The sequence below is a fragment of the Danio rerio genome, chromosome 1, assembly GCF_052040795.2.
Source record: "Danio rerio strain M-AB ecotype USA chromosome 1, GRCz13ab, whole genome shotgun sequence".
Classification (NCBI taxonomy): Eukaryota; Metazoa; Chordata; class Actinopteri; order Cypriniformes; family Danionidae; genus Danio; species Danio rerio.
Genome location: NC_141021.1, coordinates 13,430,001 through 13,442,876, shown reverse-complemented (window position 1 = coordinate 13,442,876; position 12,876 = coordinate 13,430,001). Strand labels below are relative to the sequence as shown.

At 35.2% G+C, this 12,876-nt stretch overlaps 1 protein-coding gene across 5 annotated transcripts in view; it reads left to right on the top strand.

Moving 5' to 3' along the window:
* Positions 1-2,150: 2,150 nt before the first annotated feature.
* Positions 2,151-12,876, top strand: part of b4galt1 (beta-1,4-galactosyltransferase 1) — a 20,425-nt gene continuing 9,699 nt past the window's right edge. For all 5 annotated transcript variants that reach the window (XR_015475737.1, XR_015475736.1, XR_015475738.1 and 2 more), the window contains 3 exon segments: positions 2,151-2,661; positions 7,459-7,694; positions 11,334-11,521. Coding sequence is in view for 2 of the 5 variants with exons in the window: in NM_001442197.1 (NP_001429126.1) it covers positions 2,349-2,661; positions 7,459-7,694; positions 11,334-11,521 (737 nt within the window). In the remaining 3 variants the exon portion in view is untranslated.

Below are 12,876 nucleotides of genomic sequence, written 5' to 3'. Positions count from 1 at the left end.
GCATTTTTGAGTCATTTTGCTTTGAATTAGACAGATGTACAGTGCTCAGCATAATTGAGTACACTCCATTTTGAAAATGAATATTTTTATTCATTCCTCAGTGAATATAGGCAATGTATTTTGATGCATTTAAGCAAAACAGTTTTATTAAACAGAAATATTTATTAAAATTGTATTTAAGTCACCAAACATCTTTAGAAATTGAAAGATAATACAGTTAAAATCAAGCTAAATATTGCTAAATAAAACTACAACCTTCAAAATTTCAACAAAATTTAAAAACTTTTTTGCTTCTCTTGAATTTTCCTCTTTATTTAAATTTGTATTTGATATTTTTTTCTATAACATATAAATTTGGCTGTACTAGTTATTGGACCGTTATCGTAAGTTATTTTGTTGGATGAGCTCCAGATTTGGCTTTAGCACTGCAGTGTTAATTTCGTACAGAAAAAAATTTTGTTATGATTTTCGTGACAAACAAGTTTCTACTGACAAAAACTAGATGAAAACTAAATAGAAATGAAGGGATGATGATGACAACTATAATAAAAATATACTGACATTTTTGTTGACTAATAAAAACAAGACGAGAATGTGATTGAGGGACGTTTTTAGAAAAATTGGCTCCGGGTGCTCTGGTTTCCCCCACAAGTCCAAACATATGCACTATAGAGTAATTGGGTAAGCTAAACTGTCTGTAATGTTTGTGTGTGAATGAGAGTGTATGGGTGTTTCCCAGTGATGGGTTTCAGTTGGAAGGGGATCTGCTGCCTAAAGCATATTCTGGATTAGTTGGTAGCTTATTCCGCTGTGGTGACACCTGATAAATAAGGGACTAAGCCGAAAAGAAAATGAATGAATGAATGAATGAATGAATGAATGAATGAATGAATGAAATGGCAGCAGCTGAAAGAAAAAGCAGATTCACATTTAATGTCAAGACAAATGCAACATATTGATGTAATTTATGCTGCATACAACATAACGAAACTGCCTTGAAGTGATCAAGCTCACTTTTATTTATTGTGTAAATCTTATCTTTAAAATTCCTCTATATGATTTAACACCTTATACCTGCCAGCACTCCCGGGAGACCTAGGAGTTTCCTGTATTTCAGACCCATCTCCCGCCACCCTCTCGTTTTGTTATTTCTTAACTCCTGTAATTTCACCCACAACCTCCCCTAAATCTTAAGTAGATTTAGTCGACTAAAATATTATGAAGTTTAGACGACTAGAATTAGACTAACTGTAAAATGATTCAGAAGACTAAGACTAATCAAAATTCGCTGTCAAAATTAACACTGAAGTACTGACTAATCTAATGTACTGTATATGCACACATATAATATTATATAGCTTTCTATTAAAATAATAATTAAATGATAGATTTGTGAGGGCTGTACTAATGGAAGATGCTATAATAACATAGTTGGGTTATATGTTGGGGTATTTTTGACCCAACTATTTTAATAGAGTGTTTTATTACTTATATGGTTAATAAATCTTTTGTTTAAATGCACCAAAATACATATTCATTGAGATCTGGATCAAAGTATTCATCTTCAAAATGGGGTGTACACAATTATGCTTAACACTGTATGCTATGAAATATTTTAAATTCACTCTTGATCACCTTTGTCCTTTATGAATAAAAGTTTGTATCTTTAAATGGCATAACATTTAATAGTTTTAAAAAAGAAATATGAAGCATCAACGCTTTTCAAATTAATAATAATAATAATCAAACACTGAAGACTAATAATGCTGGAAATTCAGCTTTGACACCAAGGTATATATATATATATATATGTATAATATATATGTATATGTATGTATGTATGTATGTGTGTGTGTGTGTGTGTGTGTGTGTGTGTGTGTGTGTGTGTATGTATATATATATATATATAGCCTGCTGCCTACAATATAGACCTAAGTATTATTACAATAATAAAAATAAATAAATAATTAAATAAATAAAATCACAGTATTGTTTTTAATTGTACTCTGAATCAAATAATTGAAATCTTAATGAGCATCTTTATACATTTATTATGTTTGGAGGGTTTCTTGGAGGTTGAGCTTTCACACTTGTTTCCCAGCCTTCCTCTACAAGTAGTTTACAAGTGCACACAGTAAACGCCCACTGCTGTCACTTCAGAGGATCTCGCTCTTCAAGACTGATCTTCATCAATGCCGGAAAAACTGGACGTTGACGGACGCGATCGCTATCACAAAAACTTTCTAAAAGGACTAAGCTGGTTATCCCATGAAGGAACGGACAGAGGTGTCTTAGTTTTAGGACTTTTTATTCCTCGTGAATGAAGCGGTCTCTGTAGTTTTGCGAGAATGTCGGAGTCGGTGGGATTCTTCACTAAAGCATGCGTCGTGCTCGTGCTGCTCTGCGGGCTTCACCTCATCGTGGCACTGATTTTCTATTTATCAGAGTCGCCTTTAACTAAATTTAGGAATTATCGACACATTTCATTTATCTCTGATATGGTTAATTCACAAACTCACGGAGAATTGGGACAGACTGACAATGAAACACTTGACGTAGCTGTATATAAACGTATCTATAATAACGAGACTGTCATTATTGGTGACGTAGAGAAACCTGCAGAAGTACTGGAGTCGTGTCCTGAAACGTCGCCACTTTTGGGTAAGTTAAAGTTAAATCAAAACTGAAAGTTTTTGTTCTGTGATGTAGTATTTTTTTCTGATATGGAGTATGAAGGGGTAGTTCACGCAAAAATAAAAAATACCCCTCAAATGGCTCCCAACCTTGAGTTCCTTTCTTTTGTCCAATGGTAGAAAGAGTACTGAAAAATCATACTTGAGTAAAAGTACCATTACTTGCCTAAAAATGTAGTGCAAGTAGAGTAAAAGTATCTGTTGTAAGTAGTTAAAATATGAGTAAATAGACCTTTCAAAAGTATTCAAGAGTAGTGAGCAGTGAGTATTAAACTGTGAAAAGCTAATGTGTTTACATGTAATTTGTGGATTTGTGTGAAGGTTCTGTAGAGCATTTAGTTATTGCCAAGCAGTCACAACATCATAAGATGTTGATATTTGTTTAGATTTAGGTTGTGATGTCAGTTGACCAAAATCCAATGTCTAGTTAGCATCTAAGGATAACGTTATTTTAATGTCCAGTATCAACTATTGACTGTCTAAAATCCAAAGTCGAGCCAACAGCTTCAAATACCGACATTGGTTCTTCAGGTATAGCAACCAAAATCTAAGTATGATAGATGTTTTAGTGGTAACGTCAACACAACGTCAAGCTGTAACATCATTAGACGTTGATTTTATGTTGAACGTTGGACATTGATGTCAGCCTGGCGTTGATTTCTGACGTCAACTCCATTTTTATTTCTAACAAAATGCAATGTCTCCACAGCGTTGGGGTACAACGTCAATCTGACATCATGTTGACGTCTTGTGCCTTGGGCTATTTAGGTCATTATACCATAAACATCCATCATCCTCTCATCAGTGACGTGCATCTAAACAGTCTCTTGGTCAATGTGTGCAAAGATTTTGGACATCTTCTTGGACACTTTTAATGCTTCCAAACAGTTTGCTGCAATTATGATTATAAGTCGACCATGTCTTGAGGTAGTTCAGTATGATGCGATTTACCTTCTATGTGTGATTTGATTGGACAGGAATCATAAGACTGATTTTTCTAATCCCCATAGACAAGAAAAAATAAAATAGTGACTGCAGGGAGAAGGAAAGTAGAGGAGTAAAAGTACCAATACTGCACTAAAAATGTAAAGGTAGAGTAAAAGTACACAATTTTAAAACTACTTAGTAAGTTACAATTTCTGAAAAAATAACTACTCATTTACAGTAGTCTGAGTATTTGTAATTTGTTACTTTACACCACTGCTTCTGTTGAACACAAAGAAGATATTTTGAAGAAATCTAAAACCTGTAACTGCTTAATACTGGTCTGCAGCTTTCTTCAAAATATCTTATTTTATGTTTATTAGAAGAAAGAAACTTAAGCAGGTTTGAAACAAGTAATGGGTAAGTAAATGATGAATTTTCATTTTTGGGTGAACATTCAGAATGTGTTGATCGATTGTTAAAACCAACAAAGGCTCATTCTGAAAACGAAGCTCTATATATATATATTTACGAAAATTGTGATTAAGTAGCAAGAATTTCGTCTTTAAAACGAACGCTACGGGATAGAGCTGCACGATTAATTGTTAAAAGATCACAATCTCGATTCAACCCCCTAGACGATCTTAATCCAGCATTTCTATGATTCTGCTAATCATATTTTCAAGTTCAGGAGAGAAGCATAGGCGGCCACCCAAGTCTAGCTAGACACCTCCAAATGGTGTTTAAAGGGCACCTATGGTAAAAAATCTACTTTTCAAGCTGTTTGGACAGATCTGTGTGTTGGTATAGTGTATAGACCGTCATACTAGGGTGATATGAACACACCCAGTCCTTTTTTTTCAATTTAACTACAAAAAAAAGGGTCGGCCAATTGGAGCTGTTTTCAAATCGATCGCACCATTACGTAGGTGTGCGATCCCCCCGCCCACCGAATTGATTGACAGCTGCGCGCATTAACATGTTCCGGTAGTCGCGTGTATATGTCAACAAGACCAGGCAGACATACGCAAAGCAACCGGGAATAAAAGCTCTGTTCTGTTCGCTAGGATCAGCAATTATCATCAAATGTAATTAAGAGTAAGTTTCACATGTTTAAAGTGTTTTAAAACAGAGTATGTGTGTAATTAATTACAGCGTTTTACTTCAGCTTTACTTCATCAGCACAGCCACGTGTCAGAACAATTATAAAAGAAGACGCTTCAATCCCGGTTTGTGGAAGTTAAATCAGGTTTATTTTGTACATTAGCATAACAGATATCCACACAGTACTTGAGGTTAGCCTTAACTAAGCTAAGTGCGCTCTGTCTGCTTGCCTGCCTGCCTGTGTGTGCGTGTGTATCTGTGTGTGTGTGTGTGTGTGTGCGTTAACTTTGTAACAATATTGTGTGTGACTCATCAATGCAACTTCAGAATACTGATTAGCAAAGGTTAGTTCTTACTGTAGTATCTCACAAACGCTACGTGAGACCTTCTTCCTTTAAGTCTGTCTGTTGTCTGACGCAGCTGAGGGAGGAGGCATGTAGAAATAGTGGACGGGAAAGACTCGTCTTAAAGGCGCAGTACGACAAAACCACCCCCTGCTGGAAATCAGTATAAAACAGCATCTTGTAAAAGGTATAATGAAAAATCTGATGGGTATTTTGATCTGAAACTTTATATACACATTCTAGAGATGCAAAAGACTTATATTAAATCTGAAAAAAGGGGTAACCTAGGTGCCCTTTAAAGAGTCACATACTGTATTTATAAGGTATAATTCTCTCAAAAATGCTATTTCTGTCTTCATGTAATGATGTATTCACGGCCGCGAAATTACACGTGACATGAGCTGACTGTCAGCTGTCACCACAGAGAGGGCGGGTGCGCGCCTCTGAATGAAGTCTACTTTAGTGAACAGAACCTGCATAGGCTGTGGATAACAGGTAATAAAGTTGTAAATAACACTCAGTTTGTCACACAGAGTGATCGGTTGGGAACCACGTGGGAAGTATGAACCGCTCTTAGCAGTGAAAATGAAACCGAAAGCGTGCACATCATTTAAATAATCATAACTGAGTAAACATTATAAAGTTATGATCATGACAAGCATTTAATATGTTTTTCTTTCATAGCAAACACAGAGTGTTGTACATGAGAATAAGTGTATAACAGTGTCAGTATAACTACTCTAGCCTACTGTATATAATGTTGAATATAATGCAATGAAATCTGATAATGACAAATGTCTCATTTTACAAGTGAAAATAATGTTGTCAATGACAGATTGCAAACATTTGTCTCAAACACAATAATTCAACTTTAGAAATTTGAAGAGTTGTATTCTGATGTTATAACTTAACCTTTATTTTACATCTATAGAATCGTGAGAAAATCATGATCTTTATTTTAAGCAAAAAATCCTGATTCTCATTTTAGCCAGAGTTGTGCAGCTCTACTACATGGTGGTATGACGCCATTCCTTTCTGCGCTTACCACCTTATGGATGGCTTTCCCGCTGTTAACAGTTTGTCCTTTAGCTCGCTATGTTTGTCGGGGGACTTGAGTTGCAGAGAGGAGTTGACCACAACGACGGGGTTTAAGTCTGACGAATAATGGTTTTAGAAAGTGGGTATAAAAGCAGAAACCATTGAATATAATGAAGAAGTAAATAACAGGGTGAGAATGTGGTTTAATCTGAAAATGGGCAAAGGATTAATCCGTGCTTTTGAAAACACTATTGGTTGGGTTTAAAAATTTGATATCTGAAAAAGCATACATCTGGTGAATTCATGAAAACAAAAACTGCTAAAAAACACACCTCCTGGGAATTATTTGACACTCTCCAGAAATGTATAAATTGGTATGTATTTCAGAATGAGCCTGGTTTGGTTAAAACATTCAGAAAGTGACTAATTTTTGAGTCTAAATGTCATTTTTAAAAGCCTCTCTCTTAAATTGCTTGATGCACATCTTTCATTTCTATTTACTAACCCCATATTTAACCTGTAAGTTTGTAATAGAAGTTGAATTACTTTTGCTCACTGTTTCAACATAAGAAGTAAACATGTTTAAGGGTGTATAAATGATCTGTATATTTTGATTTTGTGGATGAGCTGTCTCTTTAAGCAATACATAAAGTTTAAATAAAGTTGCATTATGAAAACATCAGCAGTGACTGTCAGATTGACAAACATCACATCTAATCCTGTTCATTAAGTTTGCAAACACAGTGCAAGCATCTCTACAGGATGTTGAAGGTGATATTTTTGCAATTGATCCACTGATACACACCTAATATTTTGGATTTTTTTTCTTGAAAAAAAGTCAGATGATTAAATACTAACTGGCCACTTTATTAGGTACACCTTCCTAGTACCTGGTTGGACCCCCTTTTGGCTTCCGAACCTTAATCCTTTGTGGCATAGATTCAGCAGGGCACTGGATTATAGTGGTCTTCTGCTACGGTAGCCCATCCACCTCAAGGTTGGACGTGTTGTGAGTTTAGAGATGCTCTTCTTCATTCCTCGGTTGTAACGAGTGGTTATTTGAGTTACTGTTGCCTTTCTATTAGCTCGAATCATCTTCGGACCATTCTTTGTAAAACCTAAAGATGGTTGTGCATGAAAATCCCATCAGGTCGGCAGTTTCTGCAACACTCAGACCAGTGAAAAGACAAAAAAAAAATGTAAAGACTAAAAGGGGCAAAGGAGGGAATGTAAAGGAAGCTGGCTAGTTTGAAAAAAGAAGTAAAAAGATGTTGCATAAGCGGTATCTTCCTCTTTCTTTTGTATAAACAGTACATGCATCACTGTCATGCTCTTTCTCCTCATTTCTCTTTCAGTGGGTCAACTGCGAGTTGAATTTTCGACTCCCGTGGATTTTAATTTGGTGCGTGAAGGCAATAAGCATCTGACGATGGGCGGCAGATATACACCCACCAAATGTGTGGCTCTGCAAAAAGTGGCGATAATCATCCCATACAGAAACAGAGAAGAACACCTCAAATACTGGCTCTACTACCTTCACCCTATCTTAAAGAGACAGCTGCTGGATTATGGGATTTATATCATAGAACAGGTACAGAAACTCACTTGTTATTTATTTCTACTCGGGCTGCACAATATCGTTTCACCATCAATATTGTAATGTAGGGCTGCACAATATTGGAAAAATATGACATTGCAATATTTTATTTTTCTGCAATATATATATATATATATATATATATATAGTGATTATTAATACAATTTTGAATAGCTCTTTTTTATTATTGAATAGTTATAGTCTTTTATTGGAGTGAAACAAACTGCAAGCTTAAATAAATTAGTCAGATACTCAGGTAGAGTAATTAAACAGGGCTGGGAATCCCAGGTTAACATGCTATTATCATGATTATTAAATTATCTTTCCAAATAGATGATATTTAACTCATCTAGTGAAATTGTTTTTGTATTGCAATATATATCAATGAATGAATAAAATATTGCAATGTTAAACCTTTTCAATATCGTGCAGCCCTACTACATATTATTTAGATGCTGTAACAGTTTCAGGGTGTAAAAGATGTAAAATAGGCTCTTAGATGCATTTAAACTGTAAAAGTAGAAAAAACGTTCAGAAGTTCTGAAAACCTATGAAATTTCAAATTGTCCATTTCTTTTGGCATTTCTGTGTGGAGTTTGCATGTTTTCCCCATGTTGATGTGGGTTTCTTCCGGGTGCTTTGGTTTCCCCCACAGTCCAAAGATATGTGGTATAGGTGAATTGAATAAACTAAATTGCCCGTAGTGTATGTGTGTGAATGAGTGTGTATGGGTGTTTCTCAGTACTGGGTTGCAGCTGGAAGGGCATTCGCTTTTTAAAACATAAGCTGGATGAGTTGGTTGGTTGGTTGGTTGGTTGGATGGATGGATGGATGGATGGATGGATGGATGGATGGATGGATGGATGGATAGATAGATAGATAGATAGATAGATAGATAGATAGATAGATAGATAGATAGATAGATAGATAGATAGATAGATAGATAGATAGATAGATAGATAGATAGACGGACAGACAGATAGATATATAGTGTGCATACTACTGTGTGTTGGCTTTTTTCAGGAGATGTTCACCTTGAAGTATGGAAATGCATGTACTTGGCTTTGCATAGTCAGCATGCTTGGTGTGACTTCTTTGAAACTTCTTGTGCAATAACAACAAAGAAACAAAACTGTAGTCTGAAAACCCCCAAAAAGGGACTAATAACACCTGTTTCTCTCTGTTTGATCAGGTGTGTGGACACTTTTATGCATTTAAAAGTGCATATTATGACCTAATTTGGGATATTGTGTTGCTGACTGCAATGTTAAAATGCAATCTGGAATGTGGAGTATTTGTTCATTATAAGAGCTGCTTGCGTCAATAATTCTTGAAGGGAAAGTTCACTATTTATTTTATCCCTCAGGGGGTTCCAAACCTTCATGAGCTTCTTTTATTTTGAAGAATGTTAAAATTGTACAAAAAGCATATGAAAGTCAATGGTTACAGGTTTTTCAGCTTTCTTCAAAATATCTTCTTTCGCGTTCGACAATAGAAAGAAACTCAAGCAGGTTTGTGACGGGTGTGAAGTGAAGTGAAGGGAGGTGAAGGGAGAGTAAATCATAACAGAATGTTCAGTTTTGGCTGAAATATCCCTTTAACATGAGCTCAAATGTAACTGCCATTGAGATTCATTCAAAACCACACTTGTTTGAGTGTCCATTAGTTTTAATAATTCACACTGTTGTAGAGTGTTGTTCAAATGGCTGAGACAAATCTGTAAATATTTAATGCAAAAGAAATCATTACAATTCTAGTTTTATTTTTAATTTATTTTAATTTTTTTTTACTTTATTTCATTATTTATAATATTTTATTTCATTTTATTCATTTATTTGATTTTATGTTTGTTTTATTTTATATTTTATTCATTTATTTGATACTTACGTTTTATTTTTATCTGTTTTATTTTATTTTTCATTTATTTTATTTTATTCTTAACAATTATTTTATTTTGTACCTATATTTTAATTTTTATCTGTTTTATTTTAATTTATATTTTATGTATTAATTTTTATTTTATTTTATTTTACTTTATTTACTTTTATTTATTTTATTTTACATTTTATTTTATACTTATTTTACTTATTTTGCTTATTTATTTATTTATTTATTTATTTTTACTTTTGTTTTGTTTTGTTTTGTTTTGTTTTATACCTAGATTCCAAAAATGCTATTAGAAAAAAATACTAGACTAAATGGAAAAGAGATTTAAGTATCAGTCAAACAGTTGTATTTGAACTTTCCACCTAATACATGATCCAGTATTAAATCTTTTTTTGTTTTCCTTGACCTGTTTTTTTTTTTTTCTTTTCACGCTCTGTTCACCTTGTTCACAGGAAAATCAGCATGCAAACTGCCATGAAAACTGAGATGGAGGAAGTTTTTTTTCCTTAGCGCTTTTGCCTGTATTTGTTTATCAATGCATGCATGTCTGATTGACTGATTTAGTTGTGGTTATTACATCCTTATCAATGTTAAACAGAATCGGCAGAATTAAATAAACCTTTACATTTAAGGGACAATATTTTTGTCAGAATACTATTAATAGTCACAAATAAAATGTTAGCAACAAATAATAAATCACATTTAAATCGATGTTAGTCTTAAGTAGGTTAAAAGTGCTTGAAATAATGACTAAACCTGATAAATTAATATCTTGCACTATATCTGCATGTTGTTTTGTCATCATGACTCAGCAGACATGTGATAGCACGTGGTAGAAACATTCATTGTTTATACAAAGAAATATGACACAATATGGGCAGATCTAAATATAATGTTGTGAATTGACATTAATAATCCAGCAGCCGCAATAGATCAAGTTGTGAGGCTGCACATTTTACCTTTTGTCTTTAATTTGTAAGGCATTTGTGATCATTTTGGACTGATATATGCACTTTTATTATGTAATCTTTTACATTCCTACCTAAAAGAAAGGTGTTTCTTGTTGGAGCTTGTTTCAATTTCAACAACTTTTTTCTTTTGCAATATGTTTGTTTTACTTTATTGTCCACCTGAACCAACACAAAAAAATAACAGTGACGTACGACCGGATAAAAACACATGCTGAGTGGCACGGTGGCTCAGTGGTGGGCACTGTCGCCTCACAGCAAGAAGGTTGCTGGTTTGAGTCCTGGCTGGGTCAGCTTGCATTTCTGTGTGGAGTTTGCATGTTCTCCCCGTGTTGGCATGGGTTTCCTCCGGGTGTTCGGTTTCGCTGGGGTAAATAAGGGACTAAACTGAAGGAAAATTAATGATTAAGTTCATGCATGTCACACACAGTTAGGTTAAGCACTTGCTGAATTATTTTTTGATTGCACACAATTTTTGAGTTGAAACCACACAATTCGTAAGTTCTTTGGGGCCAACTTAATCCACTGAAAATGCGTTGTAAAAAATGCAGTTTAAGTGAATTAAACATAAAACAAGTAAGTTGTTCAAAAAACCCTTAAGAATTGTGTTTTCAACTCATTTTAAATAAGTAGTTTGAACAAGCAGCAAAAGTCATTTTTTAAGTGTGCATAAAAATAATGAACTTAATCGATTTGTGTTGGGACAGCATGAAGAAATTGTGTGAAGTGTTTTTTATAGTACGTGACATCTATTCTTCATTATATGCTGCCTGTTTAGGATGGAGAGAACACATTCAACAGGGCCAAACTGCTCAATGTGGGTTACGCAGAGGCGCTGAAGGAGTACGACTATGATTGCTTCATCTTCAGTGATGTAGACATCATCCCTATGGACGATCGCAACACCTATGGGTGCTCCAGTCAGCCGCGCCACCTCTCCGTCTCCATGGACAAGTTCGGCTTCAGGTATAGTCCCAGTAGGCACACAGCATTATAAGATGTTAATATTAGGTTAGATTTAGGTCATGACGTCAGGTCACCAAAATTCCACGTCTATCCAGCGTCTAAGGACAACGTTATTTTGATGTCCAATAACAACATCAAATTATGTAAAAATTGGGTTGATTTTAGGTTGCGTTGGAAAGGGATCAAAATCTAAAGTTTAGTTTAGTCGTCAGGTACAGCAACCAAAATCCAACATCTGATAGACGTCATTGTGGTAACATCCACACAATGTCAAGCTGTAACATCATTAGACGTTGATATTTGGTTGATTTTAGGTTGGACATTGAACATTAGCCCCTTTCACACAGTGATACCGGTAAATATCCGGAAAATTTCCGGAACGACTTTACCGGTATATTCAAAAAAGCGCTGTTCACACAGGCGAGGACGTTACGGAAATTTTCCGGAAAAGAGCATTCACACATCCATTCCAAAATACCGGTAAATTCTGACATCATTTACTACAAATGAGCTTTGAACGGCTGCGCTTGTATTTGTAAACATTTGACTATAAATTACAAACTCTGTGGATGATCAATATTGTGAACAACTTTCGCAGGATCACTTTCGCATGTCGAGATTCATGTGCGTGTGCAGGTGCTCACAGGCTGTTTTCACAGGCACACGCAAAGCTTGAAGGTAAACAAACAACGGCTTATCATAAGCATCTCATCGATGATTATTTACACAGTTGGCATTAAGAAGAACATATAAACGTGATCTGACTAACTTCTAGCAGCTAAATGTGTCTGGAAAAATATTCAAAGGCTTTTATTCTCATGAACCGCGCGGACGTAAACGCGTCTGAATGTTGTGATTGGCTAAAGCAGGCGTCTCACGTCAGCACGTTCTAGACGTGCACGCGCTTATTACGGTAATCTTCCTTCTGCATTCACACAGCGCAGCATTCCGGCAAATTGCCGGTAATGTTACAACTTCTCTTTCCGGAAAATAGCCAGAACGAATTTACCGGTATTTTCAAAAAGGACCTGTTCACACATACAACCTTTCCGGAAAATTGCCGGCAATTTTCCGGAAAGGTCTGTATGTGTGAAAGGGGCTATTGACATCGACCTGATGTTTGGTTCTGATGTCAACCCGTCATTTTCATTTTCAATTGAAATGCGATGTCCCCATGATGTTAGAGTGCAACGTCAATCTGAGTTCATGTTGACGTCCTGTACCTGCTGGGGTAAGACAAAGCTCTACCCATAAACTTACAGTAGCAACATGTCTAACATGATATTTGACACCAGCAACTGAACGTCGCTTTGATTGATTTGTTCAGTCAAAGTATATTTACCTACTGTAAACAA